The sequence below is a fragment of the Primulina huaijiensis genome, chromosome 6, assembly GCF_012295235.1.
Source record: "Primulina huaijiensis isolate GDHJ02 chromosome 6, ASM1229523v2, whole genome shotgun sequence".
In the NCBI taxonomy this organism is placed as follows: Eukaryota; Viridiplantae; Streptophyta; class Magnoliopsida; order Lamiales; family Gesneriaceae; genus Primulina; species Primulina huaijiensis.
In genome coordinates, this window is record NC_133311.1 from 22,742,813 (window position 1) to 22,765,907 (window position 23,095).

General features: G+C 34.5%; 2 protein-coding genes, 1 long non-coding RNA gene and 1 pseudogene across 4 annotated transcripts; 3 read left to right on the plus strand and 1 right to left on the minus strand.

Moving 5' to 3' along the window:
- The first annotated feature begins 304 nt into the window (after positions 1-304).
- Positions 305-2,395, plus strand: LOC140979202 (dynamin-related protein 4C-like; annotated as a pseudogene).
- A 5,125-nt stretch (positions 2,396-7,520) lies between these two features.
- LOC140978441 (2-alkenal reductase (NADP(+)-dependent)-like) lies at positions 7,521-9,909 on the plus strand. Its single transcript, XM_073443468.1, has 5 exons — positions 7,521-7,854; positions 8,051-8,228; positions 8,487-8,653; positions 8,933-9,015; positions 9,347-9,909. The coding sequence occupies exons 1-5, from the start codon at positions 7,627-7,629 to the stop codon at positions 9,723-9,725; spliced, it is 1,035 nt and encodes a 344-aa protein (XP_073299569.1). The 5' UTR covers positions 7,521-7,626; the 3' UTR covers positions 9,726-9,909.
- A 1,047-nt stretch (positions 9,910-10,956) lies between these two features.
- Positions 10,957-12,064, minus strand: LOC140978841 (uncharacterized). Its single transcript, XR_012175641.1, has 3 exons — positions 11,804-12,064; positions 11,462-11,578; positions 10,957-11,143 (listed from the first exon to the last, which is right to left on the minus strand). It is a non-coding gene; the product is annotated as an uncharacterized lncRNA (long non-coding RNA).
- Positions 12,065-12,794: 730 nt separating this feature from the next.
- On the plus strand, positions 12,795-23,012 carry LOC140978445 (uncharacterized). 2 transcript variants are annotated; one of them, XM_073443474.1, is made up of 18 exons: positions 12,795-12,930; positions 13,725-14,007; positions 14,113-14,228; positions 14,335-14,657; positions 16,480-17,088; positions 17,162-17,474; positions 18,325-18,471; positions 18,548-18,636; positions 18,754-18,846; positions 19,091-19,217; positions 19,730-19,794; positions 19,893-20,067; positions 20,212-20,406; positions 20,510-20,557; positions 21,344-21,484; positions 21,714-21,796; positions 22,297-22,412; positions 22,848-23,012. In XM_073443474.1, exons 4-18 carry the CDS (start codon positions 14,629-14,631, stop codon positions 22,928-22,930), a joined length of 2,313 nt encoding a protein of 770 aa, XP_073299575.1. In that variant the 5' UTR covers positions 12,795-12,930; positions 13,725-14,007; positions 14,113-14,228; positions 14,335-14,628; the 3' UTR covers positions 22,931-23,012. The 2 variants fall into 2 exon arrangements, with proteins under 2 accessions (XP_073299575.1, XP_073299576.1); XM_073443475.1 differs by having other exon boundaries at positions 12,908-14,007; positions 14,151-14,228.
- The last annotated feature ends 83 nt before the right edge of the window (positions 23,013-23,095 follow it).

Consider the following 23,095-nt stretch of genomic DNA (forward strand, 5'->3'; position numbering starts at 1 on the left):
TAATATTTATTATATCAATAATTTGAAATAATGATTTAAACGTTCATGGTTAGTAATTTTAATTCTTATTATTAGTTGAGATATAAAAATGGCGTGAATCTGAATGTGATTGAATTCCCTTGAAACTAGAATAATAGTTACTCGAGAACTGAAATTTTGGAATATGTATCGATTGAACGGTGATGATGCGTTCCCCTTTCGAAGCTGAGACTCTGCGAATTCATTAAAAAAAGAAAAGTTCATTAAATATATATGGCCTTCGGATTTCCAGATGCACTTCTCTTTATATATAAAGTCCTTCTGAATGGGTTTAACCAACACACACANTTTAAAGAGCAAGACAACCTCATTCAACCCTGTAGGGGAGGAAATCTTCTCGCCAGAAAATCATAAAACTACTGTTGAGGATCTTTCTTTGATCTCAGTTTCCACTGAAGAATGCAAAGCGGTCCCTGTCGGATCCGCTCCGATTGTTTCTTCCTACAATGATCGAATTCGGCCTCTCCTCGATGCTGTTGACAGGCTGCGGCACCTCAATATCATGCAAGAAGTCATCCAGCTCCTCACTATTGTGGTTGTTGGGGACCAGTCTTCTGGCAAGTCCAGTGTTCTGGAGTCCCTTGCCGGCATCAGCCTCCCGAGAGGCTAAGGGATTTGCACAAGGGTTCCTCTTATAATGAGGCTGGAGAATCATTTCAATCCTCAACCCGAGATTTACTTGGAGTTTGATGGAAGAGTGGTTCCTACGGATGAAGAAAACATATCTCATGCTATTACGGCTGCTACCGATGAGATTGCGGGACATGGCAAGGGGATTTCCAATACTCCCTTGACTTTGATCGTTAAGAAGAACGGTGTCCCAGATCTGACAATGGTTGATTTGCCTGGCATAACTCGTGTGCCGGTTCATGGCCAGCCCGAAGACATCTATGAGCAGATTTCCAAGATAATCATGGAGTTCATTGCACCAGAAGAGAGCGTGATTTTAAATGTTCTCTCGGCCAGTGTGGATTTCACAACCTGTGAGTCCATAAGGATGTCTCAAAAAGTGGACAAGAACGGAGAGAGGACTCTGGCTGTAGTCACCAAAGCTGACAAAGCTCCTGAAGGATTGCTGGAGAAAGTTACTGCTGATGATGTGAACATCGGACTCGGTTATGTGTGTGTGAGGAATCGTATTGGAGACGAGGCTTACGATGAGGCTCGAGCCAAAGAAGCCGAGCTTTTCGAGACGCACCCCCTTTCTCTCCAACATAAGCAAGGGAATGGTTGGAATTCCTGTTTTAGCCCAAAAACTTGTACAAATTCAGGCATCCATCATTGTGAAATGTTTGCCGGATATCGTCCGGAAGATCAATGACAAGCTGTCCACTAACATGGACGAGATCAACAAGTTGCCAAGAAGTTTGGCTTCCCTTGCAGAAGCTATGACAGCCTTCATGCATGTTCTTGGCTGTGCTAAAGAATCTTCGCGGAAGATTATAATAAGAGGGGAATTTGATGAATATCCCGATGAGCTGGAGATGCATTGTACAGCAAGACTGGCTGACATGTTAAATCAGTACTCGGAGCTGCTTCAATCCAACTCTAAAGAAAATGATCTTAAATTCAGTTTTTTGGTAGATGAGATTAGGGTGCTGCAGGAAACCAAAGCCATTGGGCTTCCAAATTTCCTCCCCAGATCCGCATTCCTCACTCAACTCCAGAAAAAGGTGAAGATGATTTCTTACACACCCTTTGAATTTGTTGACAAGGTATGGAACTATATCGAAAATATAGTGGTCAGAAATTTGATGCACCATTCTGACAATTACCCACAACTTTTGTCCTCCATAAGAAGATCAGCACAGAATCTGGTTGCGAAGAAGAAGAAACTGTCCATCGACTGGGTGAATGATGTTGTAGAGATGGAAAAATTTACTGATTATACAAGCAATCCGGAATATGTCGCTACTTGGGAGTAAACTAATGTCCCATCAAGAGAAGCTGATGGAAATCGTAAGAGATCACTCGAAGCCCTCGGAAATGCATATCGATGGTTTGGGGGAGGTTGATGTTGCTCACCTGCGGAGCAACGTGGATATCGTTCAAGAAGCATTCGATCTGAAAATGAGGATGACCGCATATTAGAAAATCGTCCTGATGAGAATGGTGGATTGTATGGCACTGCATTTGCTGTTCAGCTTACAAAATCTTGTGAACAAGGATATGGAAACAGAGGTCATCCATGAGCTTATAGGACCCCAAGGTAACGCATTGCAGCGGATGCTCTACGAGTCGCCTGTGGTGGCGGAGAAACGTTCGAGGTTGAAGAACAGCATTAAACTGCTCAATGACTCGATCGAAGGATGTCGTGGGGAATCTCATGGATCGAATATCTGGTAATTACGACTAGGCTTGGTTGAAATTAGTGTTCTTAAGTTTGTTTCTGTGTTTTCTGTTAGTGTTTCTTCGTTTGTCATGCACTCTTTAAACTTCAGTCCCTTCTACTTTCTTTTATGATGAATTATCGGATGTCCCTTCTAATGAATCACTGGTGTTTTTAAATATAATAAAATAATTACGATTCAATGAATTATCTTATTTTAAGAAGTAAAAATATATCAATTCATTAATTAAAACGTTGAAATAGAAAGAGTTGTAGTTTATTATATCATTGCTTTTAAATAAAATTCCAACTATTTCAAAATTATGAATAATTCCCAACAAGCAATTCAGAATTTGACCCGTTCGGAATAAATTATAGCATGTCTTGGTCTAAGAGAAACTCTATGCATATAGAATATAAGTCATGTTATGTATAACGATATCTTTACAAACTATTTTGACAATACAAAATATTCATGAAAAACTCAATACAAAATCTCATTAAATAAAAAAAAATATTCATGATATAATTGTTGTAGATATCGATATGATATATTTATTATATAATTAATATTATTCATAAAATATTATCTTTATCTAATTAAAAAAAGATAATAAATTATAGTAAAAATACATAAAATAAATGTCAGAAGAAGTTATTTTGTCAAATCTAGCTTCAATAATTTTTATTCATTCTCCATTCCAACTATTAGACCTCCCTCATATGTCATCCATAATTATTAAGGCAAAAACTTGTGTGAGACGGTCTCACGGGTCGTATTNTTGTGAGCATCAATGAGGTGTCACTCACCTATTGAATGCACAATTTTTTTATATTTCATCACATCTGATAGGTGAGTGACACCTCATTGGTACTCACATAAGTGTGCACGGTAGGTGTGCAGCATATGAAAACTGTCTTAACTATAACTATATTTGTTAAATGACCAACCCGTCAGGATTTGATTAAAATTGTTTTTTTTAATGGATGAAGCGTCTCTCTTTGGCCGCAACTTGAAAATGTAAAATATGGATAAAATAAAAATCACAGGTCTCGTAATCAATTGCGTATAATTTTCAAACTTGTCGCAATTATTAGGTTATTACAAGTCAATAATCATATCCACAGGCAGGAATTACGTATATTGGAGCATGCAAATTGGATCCTTAATTGCACAACATGTCTTGGGTTCAATCAGCGATCAATTCAATCGTAATTAAAGCCCCTTTTTGCTTCAAAAAAATAAAATAAAATTTGGAAAGTCCCTTTTAAATAATTTCCCTATTTCTCTTGGGTTGAATTGACACAGTCGATCAAGATTCCAAGAACTACTAAGCTTGTCACGCCTAATCTCCCAATTTCTCTCGGGTTTCGGGAAAATGATGACATAACAACAGGATTTACTTACTGAATTGTTTTCTGACTTGTGTGTCATATTATATCAATTAGACTAAAATAGTCAAAAATTAAAAGTTGTAAACTTTGAAATTTAGTTGACCAAGACTCGAAAGACTAGCTATTCACCAAAAATTTATTTTCCCCATGCATTTTCCTCGTGAAATCTTCAACATTCTCTTAATCAAATTAAAAAAAAAGTAAAGAAATAAAAATCACTAGTCATTCAATTAATCCAATGGGACGAGTCGCTATCCGTGACCAATTCACCTAATATCTCAAGTGGACACACAATGGACTAACATAAAATAGGTGAGACGCATCCAAAATTTTATTTTGAGACGTTAATCAACTTACATTATCAAGGTCTCGAAATTTCATCTTAATTGTGTGTTATGGAATTGAGAAAAGAGTAGTGATTTTGATTCGAAACAATCATTCCGTTGAAGGTTGCAACATATATTGATGTTCTAAAATCGACGATGTTCGTGTAAGATGCCGATTAGGAGACTATAAAATCTCGATCAAATCTCTCCGATGTTCAAGACTGTGATATATAATTTAATAAGATAAAAAAAATATGTACATAGACTACAAAAATATAGATGGAAGATTAATCAAATGATTTACGTGTATATGGGTATTTATAAACATTAAATTTGATTCATTTTGAACGCAAAAAGTTCGAGATCTATGAATATATGCATGCACTTAATCAAGCTGGCAAGGTGCAGAAAGGTTATGTTTGCCCATGTTCTCTACAAGAAAGTACAGAGATAGCTAAGCGCATATATATATATATATATATATCAGTGAATAAAATACATGTATTTTATGAGTAAATATGTTAATTCTGGAAAAAATTCAGTTGTTATTTTAACAAATTTTACTTTTAAAAAATGAATGTCGTGGAGATAATATATATATTTCTAGCTAAAATTAAATTTTTTCTACTTTAGAACATATTATGTTATGATAAATTTTGTATGAAAATATTTAATTTCCAATTTCGATTGATATATGTTAGATCATTTAATTTTGGTGATAACAAACACTAATTTATTTTATTAGATCTAGCTGTCGTTTGATATCTGTATTATATGTATTCAACCGCTTCAGAAGAACTCATTCAACCAGTTAAGTAATGTTAAGCTATTCAATCGCTTCATCATCAGCAGCTTAATTGATATACTCGACCGTTCTTTTTATCAAAGAACAATAATCAATGATTGAGTAAAGTTATCTTCAAGTACAAGTAANACGCATTGCAGCGGATGCTCTACGAGTCGCCTGTGGTGGCGGAGAAACGTTCGAGGTTGAAGAACAGCATTAAACTGCTCAATGACTCGATCGAAGGATGTCGTGGGGAATCTCATGGATCGAATATCTGGTAATTACGACTAGGCTTGGTTGAAATTAGTGTTCTTAAGTTTGTTTCTGTGTTTTCTGTTAGTGTTTCTTCGTTTGTCATGCACTCTTTAAACTTCAGTCCCTTCTACTTTCTTTTATGATGAATTATCGGATGTCCCTTCTAATGAATCACTGGTGTTTTTAAATATAATAAAATAATTACGATTCAATGAATTATCTTATTTTAAGAAGTAAAAATATATCAATTCATTAATTAAAACGTTGAAATAGAAAGAGTTGTAGTTTATTATATCATTGCTTTTAAATAAAATTCCAACTATTTCAAAATTATGAATAATTCCCAACAAGCAATTCAGAATTTGACCCGTTCGGAATAAATTATAGCATGTCTTGGTCTAAGAGAAACTCTATGCATATAGAATATAAGTCATGTTATGTATAACGATATCTTTACAAACTATTTTGACAATACAAAATATTCATGAAAAACTCAATACAAAATCTCATTAAATAAAAAAAAATATTCATGATATAATTGTTGTAGATATCGATATGATATATTTATTATATAATTAATATTATTCATAAAATATTATCTTTATCTAATTAAAAAAAGATAATAAATTATAGTAAAAATACATAAAATAAATGTCAGAAGAAGTTATTTTGTCAAATCTAGCTTCAATAATTTTTATTCATTCTCCATTCCAACTATTAGACCTCCCTCATATGTCATCCATAATTATTAAGGCAAAAACTTGTGTGAGACGGTCTCACGGGTCGTATTTGTGAGACAGATCTCTTATTTGGGTCATCCATGAAAAAGTATTACTTTTTATGCTAAGAGTATTATTTTTTATTGTGAATATGGGTAGGGTTAACCCGTCTCACGGATTAAGATCATTGAAACGGTCTAACATGATACTCACTCAATTATTAATTGTTAATGCACGCGTTTATTTAAGGGATAATTAGCTTTAAATATACAATAAGCTTTTGAAGTTTGCTGTCAATCCCTTGTGTTCAAGTTCCTGACAAAGCTTTGAACTCCCTAATTGTTTTCAAAATATCATATTGCCCTTATTTTCAATTTAAACCCTATAATACCCTTTATTTCTTTTTAACATTAAATACATAGCGTACTCCTTGCATGAGAAAAATCTCTTCCTTCCAGGGCGGATCTAAAATTTCAACTTTGTGAAGACCGCTTATAAAATACAGACAAAATATTAAAAGAATAAAGATAAAAATTTCATCGGTTATATTCAACTAAATATAAATAGTACGTTTAAAAAAAATTCTAACTAAAAAGAATTCGATGTTCCTTAAATTTTCAAACCCTTCAAGTAATAACATCTATACAAATATTTTAAGTAATTTCTCTTTAAATAAATATCATCAATACATACGAGAGAAAATCATCATCCATTTTGCTCCGAAGCCTAGTTTTGACGATATTCATAGTTGACAATGACCATTATGTACTAACAGTAAAAACTAGAAGAGTCAGCAAACTCAGCACCTGATAGTTGAAAAAGTTTTTCATAGATGATAAATTTAGAAGTGATAAAATATTAAAAAAATTAAAAATAAATCAAATTATAAAAAAAAGAAGAAAAACCTAAGATTCGAACTTGGATTTATTGGTATAGAAACTCTTGCCTTGCCATAAAGACAAATGCTCTTTAATTTGTTGTGGTGGACCATTTATATATATATATTCAATATTTCAAATATCAATATCAAGTTAAAAAATTTAAAAAATTTGGGGAGCCATGCGCCCATGCCCTTGTGTGCCCTACTGTAAATCCGCCCCTGCTCTCTTCCCACAGCCTTCACCGAGTTCCACCCTAACACATTGACGATGTTGTCGAGAATTTCGTCTACCTTCAAAACTTGTGGTATTTCTTGAAAATGGAAAAAAAAAAAAAAAACTGTATGATTTGTGCTTGAGAAATAAACGTATAGTTTATCTATGTTATAGTCTCGAGTTTGAGATCAAGTTTCGGTTCAAGAACAAGTTATCAATATGAGAAAATTCCAATTTTGGTCACGTGTACTCTTTTTCGATCTTGATCTTTTATATTATCGAATTTCATTTTTAGTTATATATATTTCGATTTTTGACAATGATAGTCATTTTTATTGGGAGGATTAATGTGACACTACACACGACATCTTCACATCAATATCACAGTAGGGAAAAAAAGACTAAAAATTTCCGATAAAACAAAATAACATACTAGAAAACTGAATTTTATCAGTAAAATTACAAAGAGATAAATCATAATAAAAAATTAGTTTTCTAATATATAAATGTGTATCACGTGTGGGACTGGCTGGTATGTGTATTATGTATACATCCAAAACCGATGCCTTTATACGTAATCAATCAAATACGTCGTATCCTCACGATCTCACAGACTTGACACAGTCATTTCCAAAGTATCCACAACTTCATTCACAGATTACAGGGAGTTCGATGTACGAAAATGGCAGATGAAGTGGGGAACAAGCAGATTATATTGAAGCACTACATCAAAGGCTTCCCGAAAGAATCCGATATGTCACTCGAAAACTCAGTTATCAAGCTCAAGCTTCCCCCAGATTCTTCCGGTGCTGTTTTGGTGAAGAATCTTTACTTGTCTTGCGACCCTTACATGCGTAATCGGATGCAGGAATCCCAAGGAGGCTACGCTAGCTCCTTCACTCTAGGCTCTGTAAGTTAAATCTCAATCTCGCTATGTACTTTTATTTGGCAAAGTGGGTGAATTAATTGGCAAATAGTAGAAAGAAAATAGTTGTAGCATGATCATGCTAAGAAAATTGTAATGGAAGGTTCATAGATAATATAACTGATTGTTGTCAATCATTTTAATTTTAATTTTTTTTTCATTTTCTTAAAATTGATAACAGCCTATTGCGGGATATGGAGTGTCCAAAGTAGTGGATTCTTCACATCCCAAGTACAAGAAGGATGACTTGGTCTGGGGAATCACTGGATGGGAGGAGTACTCCCTCATCACTGATCCAAATTCACTGTTTAAAATTCAGGACACATATATGCCACTTTCCTACTATACGGGACTTCTTGGTATGTCAAACATATCATTGAGTTATTTTTCTTCAACTAACTTGGAAGGCTAATTACCGACATTTCTTGAAATGATATTGTACCCACTATATTTCGACGTCATAGCATGATCAACTTGAGCTTTTGAAACTGTGAAGCCATAATCATTTAAGTTTGATGGACTGTGACTTATGAGAAATTTATTTGTATGTATGGCTTTTTTTTTTTTTTTTGGTTTCCTTTCTGTGTTGCTTTAATGGGCATCATCTTGCTGGACAGGTATGACTGGCATGACTGCTTACGCTGGTTTTTTTGCGGTTTGCTCTCCCAAGAAGGGAGAAACCGTGTTCATTTCAGCTGCATCTGGAGCTGTAGGGCAGCTTGTCGGCCAATTTGCAAAGTTAATGGGATGCTATGTTGTTGGAAGTGCAGGAAGCAAAGACAAGGTCAGTCTTGTGATTTTGCATCAGCTCCAGAAAAAATATGAAAGTGACACTTAAATTTGAGAAGCCCACTCACCTAATAAATTAGTATTGGGAGTGAAGTTCCGTGCTAGGCTTATGTCTTGACAGCTTGTATTTCTTTTTTCTACTAATCCAAAATGGTTCAATGTCTAAAACTTTTGCTGAGGTTGGTAATGATATATAGCATTATTTACAAACAGAGTTAGTCTATGTAAACAATATTCACTTTCTGAATTAACTTCTCGTTTTCCTTTGTTGAAGGTTGATCTTTTGAAGAACAAATTTGGTTTTGATAATGCATTTAATTACAAAGAAGAGCAAGACTTGAATGCTGCTTTGAAAAAGTGAGTGTTTTTTTAAACTTCTCTGTTGTGAACAGATCTTGCCATGATGGCATGATCCGAGACAAGATGAATTTTGTGTATGTATTTGTTTTATAAATTCATCTCCATTTGAGAGCTTCTAATCGATAAATTCAGAAAGTTGATTTTTTCTTTAAATATTGCATTACCCATGATTCAAAACAACTTATTCAGAAAGGTGGACGTGCATGATTTTTATGTGCTACGTATGGATTAAAAACATGCTTTTACCCCCTATATTTCAAACAACTTAATAGTTTTTTGTTTCGTCTTTCTTTGACTTCGCGACTGATTCCAATCTTGTTTTAATTAGGTACTTCCCTGAAGGCATAGATATATACTTTGAAAATGTGGGGGGGAAGATGCTCGATGCAGTATTACTCAACATGAGAGTCCATGGACGCATAGGCGTATGTGGGATGATCTCACAATACAATCTCGAGAAGCCTGAAGCTGTTTATAATTTGACGAGTTTGATAGGAAATCAACTCCATATGCAAGGATTTCTCGTTGGCAGTTACTACCACATATACCCGAAATTTCTTGATTTGGTTCTGCCTCATATAAAGGAAGGAAAAATCACGTATGTAGAAGACATAGCCAAAGGGCTTGATAGCGCACCAGGGGCTCTAATTGGACTCTTCTCAGGTCGTAATATCGGGAAGCAGCTCGTTGCTGTGTCTCATGAGTAGGGCGTTGCGTACATGTTATATATGTATTTGTGTATGCATTGGTTTGTGTGCTTGTTGGCCTGTGTGTGCGCAACTGCCTAGTTGTCCATTGTATCGATTGAAAGACCAAATTTCTTGTTCTGTGTACGGATTTTGAGGTTTAACATATAAAATTCCGTTCAAGTTATAAGTTTGGGTTTTTGTATGCTTACAACTAATTACCAAGTTACAAGAATAATATGTATTTTCTCTTAAAGATCATTTTGTAACAAAAAGAAATGTTCCGAGTAAAATATAAACCAAACCTTTTCAGGCTTAAAATGAAAATCCCTCTTATGATTCCGTCCTCCAAAATTTCTTAAAATTATGAGTATTTTTTGTGGTTGCTACTTTGAATTATTTTCATATCATAAAAGATTTTTTTATTTTTTTATTAAAGCGAGATTATTTTTTCCATATTCGAAATTTTAATTTTAACTAGCTACCGACGTACACACGTTGTAGGAGCACAGTAATTTTTATTTTTAGGAAGAAAACTAATAAATAGTTATTTCAATTTCATATATGAGTTCATCATCCCAAATTGTTCTAAACTGCAATTTATTAGTAGGTAGAGAGCCATTAAATAAAATGATAGCTAGTCTTTACAAAATAACATTGTTGCATACGTCCAAAGAGATGAGACGAAATCATTAAATATCATGGTTTCAACTTTCAACTTTCAACTTCATCAATCATCTTCTATGATTACCAAATAATTTAATTAGCAAAGTTCAAGAACACAACTAGCAAATTGCAACATATAATAACAATGTTACTAATAGGCTAGATCACGTACACATGCACGCCATGAACGAAGATTCACTTTCGAATGCTAACAATCAGTCTTTGAGAAGAGATTAATGTTGGCAAATCAGTCTTTGAGAAGAGATTAATGTTAGCATTTGCCAATTTACAAAATCAAATTGGCTTGCAGTCCACTTATATCAATATATAACAAACCTTCCAGACGAAGCACAATGAAATAATGTTTAACTGGGTTGGGTGTGCGAACACAACAGACCGAAATGTTGGAAGAAAAATCGAAGAATCAAAAGTGGGAGGACGAAAATTTGTTGTAGAGAATAAGGCGAATAAATCATGCATTTTTATAGGATCAAGATGTTGAGGTCTAGTTATATCGGGTGTGCAAGTGCACAAAACGAAAATTCAAAAGATTTCATGATTTTGAAAAACACAGTCCCTCTCTTTAGGATTGACTCACGTTCCGACAGTTTTATTTGTTCCATGTATGTACAATTGCACCAACATCAAGTGTGTATATAAAGACACAGCAAACTTCAAGAACTCTGAAATTACACTGGATAAGAGTATCCTCGCAGATACCTTGAATCGACACCGGACTCTCGTACCAGTGCCACTCGAGAGGTTCGACCCACCTACGAAATTGGAAGCAAATTTAGTTTGGTAATTGTACGACTTGGCTAAGAAATTTCTATCTAAAACTTACATGAAGGAAATTAAATAGATGTTTAATTTCAGGCCAGTCTATACAAGCAAAAAAGTTTATTCTAATATTCGTACGAGAGAACTTTAATTTAGTAACAAACGTTTACTTAATTGGCATACAAAGTAAAAATCAATCTTAGAACCGTTAAGATGGGTTGTAATATTGGTCGTCAGTTCAACTAAACAAACACAGAAGAGCTACAAGCATTCAAGTCTGGCAAAAGGGGCCTCGATGGAAAAAAACGCACCTCGCAAATTCCATATGGTTCCAACAATCTTTGCAAGGCAACTTCCTCCTCTAGCGACAGTGTATCAACTTCCTTCAAGCCAGCGTTAATCTCCTCTAAAAAACAGTTGTTGTAGTCCTACCATGACAAAAACATTTTAACTTCACAGAATGACACGATCGTAATTTTGTAACGCAAGCATATCTTCGAATGCATCATATTATTTGACAACATTTATCTAAAACTATCTTCTACTCGTCATAGAATAGCAACAATGAATGCAGCAGTTACCAATTCATTTCTATAAATTAAAATCTAACAGATAAAAACGTTAGGTAACAGATATTGAAATAACCAACGTACTTCGGTCTGGTGGTGGAATTGGTGGCAGTAGGAGTATCCGAAACGGAGAGAACGGCGTCGCTATGCTTCTTTTAATCGTCATCGCACTCAGAGCACACACCGAGAGTCTCCTTCGGCGAATTGAGGATTTCACATAGCTTAGATTGATGTCGTTGCTTTTGGGAATGAGTTCATTGGGCACAGTGGATGAACGTTATTGGGTCGAATATGCTGACACAGCCGCCATGAAAGTGTTGACTGAAGCTAGGTAGGTTTAGACTTCGCAGAAGTCAACGAGTAGAATATAATATCAAATTAGGAAATGTTTCTTTATTTGAATATTTGTTTTTTAAAAAAATGAATATTAGAATATTTTTTATGCCTGTTAATTTCAGTTTAAATAATTAAAATACAACTTACAATAATAATTACAGTTTGCTAGACCCTAACATCAACATGGCATTCCCATATATTCAGATAAACCTGAATATGTTGTTTAGGAGTTGAATTGACACATATCTTGTAGGACTGAAATTGTATCGTTTTACTAAAAATTATGACTTATGGTAATAGTGTGATTCAAATATTTGAAACCATACAACAACCCCAAATGCCACAGTTCGATTGTTCTGTCCAACGTGAACCATTAATGTACCTAACAATTTATTGCAAACAATGAAAATCAAATACATGATATTAGTTCTAATACCAAATGTTGGACTGAGCCAAAGTTTCGGCCAAAGTGAGAAACTTAATCTAGATTTTTATAATTTTTAAATTTTAGTTAATTTTAAATAAATAATATTAATTTTATTGCATTGGAAATGTCAAGGAGAGAAAATTTAATTTCATAACATCAATAGATTTAAATTTTTTGCAATTACATTGGACAGGACAGGTAGTGTTTTAAAATTTTTTTCTTTAAACATAAAATTTTTTTAATTTAAATAAAATATAATATGGGGGATGGATGTGGCAACGATACACGCGTCCACATACTATCTAGTATCTCCCGATAAAACCTCTCTTGTACCCTTCCCCAAGTATTCTTACTAACGAAACATCCGCTTATTATACGTATAAATATATCTGAGGCACGCTCCTCTTCCATTTCACGGATCAATTACTGCTTCTTACCTTTTGCATCTGTAAGTAATCTCGATGTATTTCCGTGCCGAAATCTCACAAACACAACAAGAACTGCGTTCTTTTCGTTTCTAGTTGATATGTCTTCACATTTTTGAAATTTTTTTTCCAGTTTTTCCGTGTAAGATCCGTCCAGAATGTTTTGATATTGTTTTTTCTTGCGCGAAAAGTTTGTTTATCTGTGATCGATTAGTTGATTTTCGGTTTTTTCTTGCTTAACAAGTTGGTTTGTTTTGAGTTCGATTCTTTACCTTCAGCGAGTGACGTGAATGAAATGGAAATTTGTTTGACAAATCAGTGAAAGATTTGGGGCTTGTTTGGTTTTGTTTTTTAGAAAATGATCGGGGAAGTTTTTTGAGAAAATAACATAAAATATGTTTGATTTTTATTTTTTTGGAAATGTTATAATCATTTTTTGATAAAATTGTGGAAAATGTTAATAATATTTTGATCTATATTCTTAGATAACAATTGAGTATATTGGGAGGAGATTTAGAAGTCATTATTATATTGGAGATGTAAAAAGACTTTGGGTTAAGAGAATAAAAATAATTTGTTAATGTTTCTTGTTAGTTGGAGGAAGAGAAAGTTGGGAACGGAAATAAAACCAAACTAGTCCTTGGAATTTTGGTTTCTTTGTCCAACAATTTGCAGATGTATAGGTTCAAACAGCCGGCCAGTGATATGAAACTCAAAAAAGATCCACGATTCATTATTCAGAATACAAATTGTTCTATGAATAACTTCTCAGAAATTTAGCTGCAATATTTGTAGAGATCATTTTTTTTGTAAACAGAGAAAGCCTCCGCTGCAATGCCGATGAAGCGACCCTTGTTAAAATGCAAATTCTCTTTAAGGCACTATTCATTATCCTCGGAAAATGTGCTGAAAACAGGCGGCATTTTGAAGCGCTAGAACCTTTTTAGATTTTGACATTGCTGAATATTCGAAACTGACCCATGACTCCAACCCATTACACTCTGATTTGAAATGTGGCAAACAAGCTGGTTTCACAGAGATCCCTGTCTCCGGAAATGCTGGTGGCTTCTTTGTTTCCTAGAATCATTGCTTGCCACTTCGTAAGCATCATCTATTTTGTTTTCATTTTTGTCAATCATGCTCTTTTCATAGCGTAGAATAATTGGTGAAGCCATTTTTAATGATGGATTGAGTAAAATGTGTAGCCGGGGGCTGTGTATGTGGAGCAAGAACTGAACTTCAGGTCACCAGTTTTCGTTGGAGATAAAGTTGTTGGACAAGTACAGGCGAAAAACATTAGACAGATTAAATAATTTTTTTTGTAAGTTTCCTCAAGCTTGTCACGTTAGGCTGAAATTTGTTTCTACATATTCAAAGTTTGCTTCACGTTTTGATGCTATGGAATGATGTGTAATAATACTTTGTAGGGTGAAGTTTGTGACCACATGCTTCAAAGATGGTGAAATAGTTGTGATTGGCGGTGAGGCTATGGCTATGTTACCTACGCTATCTATATAACAACCATGATTGACAAAGCACATGTCGGTTATGGGTGCTCATCCAGAAGCAGCAGAATGCCACATTTAGTACTTTTTTCTACTCTTCTGGGCCAGCAGTACAAAAGTGCTTGGCTAGAGAAAGAGTTTTATTAGACATGACTTTTTCAAGAGCCTTTTCTTTTTAAATAAACTAAAAATAAAAGCAAGTTCCTTAAAGAGAACATGGATCTTAACAAGGATCGCGCCATCAGGTTTGTTGCTGACACTTTCTCTTTTACGAAAACTTGATGTTTACAGAAGCTTGCCAAAATTAGGAGAAACAATTCATCGAACACTTTGTACTTTGAATAATGAAAAAGTAAAATTCCATGTACTGTGTGACACTTGTGGAAGTGTCGAATGAAACTGCAGAAATCAATAATATAGAGGTTTCATTATGTGGTATTGAGCTCCAAACTAATAAATCTTAAAGAAACTCAGGTATTGGGCTTGATTTAACAATGGCCCAGCTTGAAGTTTTCCGTCATAGCCAGCATACGTTGGGATCTATCGAAGGTTCAAGTACATATCAAATGTATCTTAGATTGTTGTGGTTGGAATTATTTGCTTCAGTTCGATTCATATTTTTCTGTGTTTTTTTATAATAACGGAATATTTAGGAAATTGTGATAATGTTATAAATCTATTGAAAAAGTGAAATCTCTATAAACACTGGATTCTTGATGGATCTTTCTCGAGTTTGGAATATGAATCGGTTCTATACGGGACAATTTGAATGATATGATTTTGCGTTCAAACTCTTAAAATTTTGAATTATATTATTCAGATTAATTCTATATAACTTGTCATACCATAGGGTCATGTGCAGGGATATATGATAATTAGTAAGGCTCAAGGCTTATGGTCTGTTACATATGCATCCATTAAGCATTGCAGCCCCATCATATACCTTCTTCACATGAGGAATTTAGAATAAATCTTCAGGTATCGAATTTAAGTGACGAGCTGCTTTGTACATTGGAATTTCTCAATAAAAAATAATTGAGTATAATTATATTATATATTTGCCCGTTAAAATATTGCTTCGTAAAGACTTGAACCACGTTTGTGTGCCCAATACGTTGTGAATATTTGTTTAGCAATTTAAGTATTTTCTCATCTATGTGAGAATAGTCAACCAGTCTACAGATTCTTTCTCATGTATGTGAAAATAGGTCAACTAGTCTATGATTCTTCGAACACAATATTGTTTTCTATCTGTCTTTTCATCAGCCATCAGAGTGTCTTGGCTTCCTTCTTTGAAAATTAGGTCCAAGGCTAGAACTTTCTCCAGATGAAAATTATGTTGGTCATTTCCTCTTGTTAGGACATCTTCAACTTCTTAGTGCTCTTGTTTTCAGCAACTTCATCAAAGTGAGGCATGCCACCCATTTGCCGCTTCTCTTCTTTCTTCTTTTCCATAAAAGCCATACTTTTTTATTAGAAATGTGCTGATATTTCGAACGAACTTTTACATTTATATGACGTCCAACATGTTTCTATCAGAAAATGACTCCATTAGTTATTTTACCCTAGAAGTCACATATCACGTCATTAAAATTTTAGGGTCCATCATTATCGCCTCACTCCTAATTGGATCCTTTCAAAGAATTAAAGTTTAAAAATCCGATATTTTTACCAGCAAAAGGAAACAATAGAGACCGGTTTTGAATGATTTGAAATTGTTATTTTAGTGTTTTCAGCAGTGGAGACGAATGTCAAGACTATATTTATTTTGTACTGTAATCTGTTAACAACTACTGTATCAGATTGTGATATAAATTTGATGATAATTAGATATGTATTTTGTACAAGAAGTTGCGCTCCTAATTGCTTAATGCATCACCATTTTGGAGAATCTGTCTACGCCAAAAAAAAACTTAGTATTTGAAAGACTCCTATACGCGATACACGTACGATAGCGAAGTTTGAGTTTAAATTATGTTAATTGCTAGAATTTAGAATTTGAAAGATTCCTACTCTCCATAACTAGTATTAAGTCTATGAAGTTTGACTCGAGTTTTCTACATGCAGAGAGGAACTCTTGATGATGGCTGCTCTGGCAATTTTGAGGCGGAGGAAGGTGTTTTCAGATTGCTTTGTGGTTCCTGTTCGTTCTATTCAAAGTACCTTGAGTCAGGGGCAATCCTGTCAGCACTTGGACTCTCGCAATCTTAGCTCTGTCACAGACAACTTCTCTCATACTTCAGATCATAGAAGGAATGATGATCAAACTTTCATTTTAAACAAGGAACTTTTAAATTTCTCATTATGTGATATAATTAGGCATAAAGCTTATGGGAGTTCCACATTTCTTTATGGTACTGGAAGGTCGAATTTCAATTCTCTGGTGGGTGCCAAGTTGATGTCTCAATATACTCGATATGCTTCCACAGCAACTGCAAATAAACCAGATTTGGGCAGTGACAATGAAGATACTGAGGAAATGGCTGCAGAAAAGAGAAAGGAAGCATCTCCTGAAGATTGTGATCAAGCTGTTGTAGGTCTAAGCACCGCCAAAGCCAAGGCAAAAGCTAAAAAGCTGCAAGAATCTCATAATGTTGTTAAGTCCTTTTTAAAAAGACTTTGGGCCAAATTTTTAGGTATTGGTCCGGCTCTGAGAGCTGTGGCTTCCATGAGCAGGTAGAATTTATTTTTATCTGTGCATCACTTTCCAATTTGCCTTCTCTATATGGTTTATTCTTTATACTTTCAGGGAAGACTGGGCCAAGAAACTTGTTCACTGGAAAAATGAGTTTGTATCAACACTGAAGCATTACTGGTTGGGCTGTAAGCTTCTGTGGGCTGATGTGAGGATCAGTTCGAGATTATTGCTGAAACTTGGTGGAGGAAAAAGTCTCTCCAGAAGGGAGAGGCAACAGCTCACAAGAACTACTGCTGATGTGTTTAGGCTAGTTCCATTCGCCGTTTTTATCATTGTTCCATTCATGGAATTTTTGTTGCCTGTGTTCCTGAAGCTCTTTCCAAACATGCTACCATCAACATTCCAGGACAAGATGAAAGAAGAGGTATTCACCACACTCATGGTCGTAACAAATTAGAAGGAAATAAACCCATTAAACACAGTATTATCAACAGACTTAATCATTTAGTACGACAACAATATCAAAGTTAGATTAGCATTTCATATTGATTTGCATTTATGAGGCTTTGACTGATTCCTCCTTGAAATGACTTTTCTTTGATACACGAAGTTGTGTTGTATTAAATTATACTATCTTGGATACTCTCAAGTATCCATTTGCTAATCAATGAATTTACTGAAACTTCCTCTTTCAGCTTCTTAGTAGCATTCGAAGTTTTTGTAGTTGCTTGGCGTTATACATTTTTAGAAGTTGTATGGTTCTAAGTTCCGACTTAGAAGTATATCTTTTTGTAAACTTTTGGAAAAAAAGAGGAGTCATTGACATATCTCCTATTAAAAGTGCTATAATGACTAAGCACACCTTCATGCCATTCATAAAAAGAGAAGTGGACTACTCCATAACTTCAGATGCAAGACTCTTTCATTCTTACTTGAAAATTTGACGTCGTCAATTGCTGCATTTGGCATGTATCATTTCAGATGCCTTTGCCAAGGGCATTATAGTTCTTTTTCTTTCTGTTTCAGTACTTTTCTGCTGGGTTATTAGTTTATGTGCCTGAAAATAAGGACTTGTGACCTTTTAATTCAGAAATTTACTTCCTTGCATATGCCTTAGCTTTTAGAGTCGACTAAACCAATCTAAGCCATGCTGAAGCACAAAATGACTTGCACATGCAGTTGTGTGCTCCATATGTAATATTTCTCGATCTTCATTATCTTGCTTGAGCTTTCTTTTATAGGATGTTAAATTTGCCGATCATGAACATATGTAGGAAGCACTAAAAAGAAGGTTAATGGCCAAAATAGAATATGCGAAGTTTCTTCAAGACACAGTCAAAGAAATGGCGAAAGAAGTCCAAAATACACGGAGTGGAGAGATCAAGAAAACAGCAGAGGACCTTGATGAATTTCTGAACCGGGTCGGTGCCAAACTATCAATTTGTCAATACAAGTGCATTACTCCATAATTTTATATTTATATTAGCTTTGGTGCAGGCTAGAACCGGTGCTGGTGTTTCAAATGAGGAAATCTTAGGATTTGCTAAGTTGTTCAATGATGAACTCACATTAGATAATATCAGCAGGTAGGTAAAGCTTTGGCTTGTTATATTCGTAGTCTCTTTCATTGATCAATTATTAAATATTGAGATCATTATTTCTTAGTTATTGTAATTGTTGGTAAAGTTTATTTTGGTTGACAGGCCTCGTTTAGTGAATATGTGCAAGTACATGGGAATCAGCTCCATTGGAACTGATTCTTATTTGCGGTATATGCTGCGAAACAGATTGCGAAGGTCTCCACTTCTCACATTCTATCTAAATCATTATATACAAATTCTGATAGTCTATCAGAGCCTAAGCGTATGGTAGTTTACTTTTTAATGAATTGATGACTTGGGGTATAAAACATGCCTACATATCATTCTTCTCCACTCTGTATATTTAACTATGGATCCTGAACAAGAGTAATTAAATTAGAAAAAGTAGGGCCATTTGATTGGCTTTTCATCACTAATTTTCTTTGATAATTTTATCCAGGATCAAGAATGATGACAAATTGATTAAAGCAGAGGGTGTGGAGTCTCTATCAGAGGCTGAGCTTCGTGAAGATTGTAGAGAGCGAGGCATGCTTGGAATACTTTCTGTGGAAGAAATGCGCCAACAGGTTTGTAAGACCAAAAAATTACAACATTGTAGTGAATATACAGTAATTTAGAAGCAAAAATTTAAATTTCAACAGGTGTGTAATCTGATACATGAAAATGCAATCCAAGTCCAGTCTCTAGAAACTCAAGGGTTATGATTTGTGTGCGTTTATAACTTGTGAAGAGTAAATCAAGAACCACCAGATTAAAACCTGAAGCCTTTGATTATGCTACATGAAAATGTAATCAAAGTCCTGAGCAAGTATGAAAGAGTTTATTTTATGGCAGTGGTACTCTCTAGAAACTTTAAATTTCAGAACACTATAATTTGTATTCCTTACTCGTTTTAAATTTTTTTAAGCGTAAGAAAAATTAGTTCTGCATGTCTATTTAAAATAGTCAGAATTTTCTGTTCATTCTCAACCAAATCTTTTCTGGGCCACACTTTAATTTGGTAGCGGAATTTTTTTTGAGCTTGGTTGTAAGAACAGAAATTGTCACAATTAAATTAACTTGTCTACTTGCATTGCAGCTGCGTGATTGGCTGGATTTATCTTTGAATCACTCTGTTCCTTCTTCACTTATGATTCTTTCCAGGTTCATCTGAGTGCTTCCTTATTTTTTCCGTCTAATTTTTATTTTGGTTCTTCTTAGCAATTGTTGAAAAGCATATAATTAGTTTATCTCTTTGGCAGAGCCTTTGCGGTATCTGGAAATATAAGTCCAGAAGAAGCCGTTCGAGCTACATTATCTTCGCTACCAGATGAGGTCGTAGATACTGTGGGCATCACATCATTGCCATCTGAAGATTCTGTTGCAGAAAGGAGGAGGAAGTTGGACTTCCTTGAAATGCAGGAAGAACTTATCAAGGTTTTATGAATTTTTTTGTTCCCAAGAAACTCGATCAATTTTGGTCTATAAGAGTCAGGTGCTTCTTGATATGTCCATTGGTTTGGGCATGTGTGGTTCACTGTTTTACTCTTTTTTAAAAATATTTAATGGAATTGACTGTAGGAGGAAGAAGCAAGAGAGGAAGAAGAGCTGACCAAGAAGAAAGAATCCGCTGGTGTTGAAGAAGACGTGGCTTTGAAGGAGATGGCATTATCAACTGCTAGACCAGCGCAAGAACAAGCCAGAGAAAGAGCTGTCGATAAGCAAGAAAAGCTTTGTCAGCTTAGCCGTGCATTAGCCGTTCTTGCTTCTGCTTCTGTAATTACCAGTTGTTGGGATTTTAAATTCCTTATAACTTTGTACTCTTCAAATTTATGTTGATTCTTAAAATTTTCTTTCTTCCTTTTGATGTCTTATGCAGTCGGTAAGCAGGGAGCGAGAAGAGTTCCTCAGTCTAGTCAATAAAGAGGTATGTAACGACTTTTTGGTGTACCTTTAATTGAATGTGTATAGGTTGGTGGAGCTGTTATCCAATGAGTATTCAACTGGGTATGTTTATACTATAAACTCTGAACTCTAATCATTATGACATGTTTCATATATTTTTTTCTAAAACATATTTGTTTGGTAAATTTTTTGAGCATAGCTGATAAGACGTCAAAATGAGTTGTTTGTATTATGTTCGTTTTGTAATTATTATCATAATAAAAATATACTATGATACCAAACACATAACCATATTTATGTTCTTTTGATTTATTTGATCCAAACATCTTAATTGATTTTTAAGCTCCTAAACTCTCTGAATCATATCTTCAGATAAGCCTTAGAGAATGTTTGGCAGAGCTTACAAGCTTTTTAAAACATATTATTAGTTGTTTGAGAGCTTATAAGCACTGAAAAACAATTTGGTAAATTTTTTTGAAAGAGCTTACGTCAAAAATAAGTTATTAAACAACTTGTAAATTGCTCACATTATTTTTATAGTAATATGATAAATTTCTATAATTATAAGCTAGTTAAAATAAATTTAGCCAAACCTTCTTAGTTCCAAATTTGTTGGGGACACGATATTTTTGTTTGAAATTAAACGTGGATCCTTGAAGTTTGCTTCGTTATTTAAAAATATCAGAATTTTGAAAATCCATGTCGCTAAAGCTTTTGAACATTTTGTTGTAATTTTTGTGAATGCACTTGAATATATTTAAAAATAGCGGTGTCTGTAGCTTGGAATGATTTCTAAAAACATCTCTAGATTGAGCTGTACAATAGCATAGTGGATAAAGATGGCACAGATGGTGAAATAGAGACAATGAAGGCATACAAAGCTGCTAGTGATGAAAGTGAGGATGCTAAACCTGAGAGTGACAATGTTTCATCTGCGCTCATAGATAAGGTATTGGTTTTTCATCGTATGGTTTTTTTCCTTTTCACGATCCTCGATAATTAAATTCCTTACATTTAGTACTATCTAATACAAAAAATTTTTAGAAAATAGAGATAAGCTACCCACGAAAAGAACAGAAAATGCAAGGTCCGAGTGAAAACAAGCTGGGACATCTTTTAGAGTTCCCCAATGTAGCTAAACTGGATTTATTTACTCTATTTGGGATGATTTGGTCCAGGTCGGTGCCATGCTTCAAGATCTTGAGAAAGAGATTGACGATGTAGATGCAAAAATTGGTGACCATTGGCGAATACTTGACAGGTAGAACAATAATGTCCTAATTATTTTGCATTTTGCCATTCTCCCAGAATTTCAACCCGATCTGGGAATGTTTTAATGTCGAGATTGTCAAAATTAAAATGGATACCCGCATTTGTGGTTCAGTGCAGTTGAGGTTATCATCAAATCTTTCCAGGTTACAGAAATATATAACAGAATTTAGTTGGAATCCACAAATCCAAATGCAATACATTCACAGCTTTCTAGCTTGTGAATCATTCTCGTTTTGTAGGGGTTTTCGTTTTGATATTCACAGACTGAGCGAATTACCATACCTATATAGAGAGTGGGACTAGCGAAATTATGTGGAATATCGTGCTCAAGTTTCTCCGAATGATTCCTGAATTTTTTGAACTTTTCGTCCCAAGTTCTCTGTTGACACTAATTGATATTTGACATAGTATTTGGCTAGTGTCGGTAAGGCGATCTATGAAGGTATGATTTTGTATTGTCTAGTAAATAATAATTGAACACGTGTACAGAGATTATGATGGTAAAGTGACCCCTGAGGAGGTGGCTTCTGCGGCTTTGTACTTGAAAGACACTTTAGATAAAGAGGGAGTGCAAGAACTTGTCAGCAGTCTTGCCAAAGATGCAGGTTAGTTACCTTTTGCTCCTTGTTTGCACATAACAGCCAATTTAATTGCATTTTAAGCTATGTTTGGAGCATGAATTTCGTCGGAGAATTCCTTTTTTATTTGGTTATTAAAGAAAACTAGAAATATATTTTCTCAAATATATTGTTGATTTTGTTTTGATTTTATTGTATCAGTCTTTTTAACAGCTACATAATTAAGACTGATTGTTTTTCGAGAAATAGAAAGGTAACCGAGATTGGTTTTCATTAGCTTTACCCAACAAAATCCTGAATTTCAAACTTAAATTGAGCTAGTATTAACACTGATCTGGTTGTACCTGAGGCCCTGAACACCTCAATGACTTACAAACTTTTGGGCTTTTTGTTTCCCCGTCTGAGATTTGTGCCATCAAAATATAATCTTAACGTGTTTTTTGGTATTTTTCTTTGCTTTAGATGGAAAAATACTGGTCGAAGACATCGTTAGATTGGGCAGTCGTTTGGTAGATGGCAGCAAACCTGAATCCGAGGAAATGTAGATAATGTTGCTTTGTTGAACTTATTGTAGCTTAGTCTGGTAACAAAATTTTCGTGGCACGTTAGAGTTTTCAAGCATTGATGTCAGACTCGGGTAGAATTTTGACAAATAGAGGTGTGAATCCGATCATATCACCACTCAAATTAACGGATGCTAGGCAAGCATG

Coding starts and splice junctions, on each gene's coding strand:
- LOC140978445 (XM_073443474.1), top strand. CDS start 14,629: ATGGATCTTAACAAGGATCGCGCCATCAG. Junction 18,847..19,090: donor CTGCGAAACAGATTGCGAAG/GTCTCCACTTCT, acceptor AATTTTATCCAG/GATCAAGAATGATGACAAAT. Junction 22,413..22,847: donor CAGTCTTGCCAAAGATGCAG/GTTAGTTACCTT, acceptor TCTTTGCTTTAG/ATGGAAAAATACTGGTCGAA.
- LOC140978441 (XM_073443468.1), top strand. CDS start 7,627: ATGGCAGATGAAGTGGGGAACAAGCAGATTATATTGAAGCACTACATC. Junction 7,855..8,050: donor GCTCCTTCACTCTAGGCTCT/GTAAGTTAAATC, acceptor AATTGATAACAG/CCTATTGCGGGATATGGAGT. Junction 8,229..8,486: donor CTACTATACGGGACTTCTTG/GTATGTCAAACA, acceptor CTTGCTGGACAG/GTATGACTGGCATGACTGCT.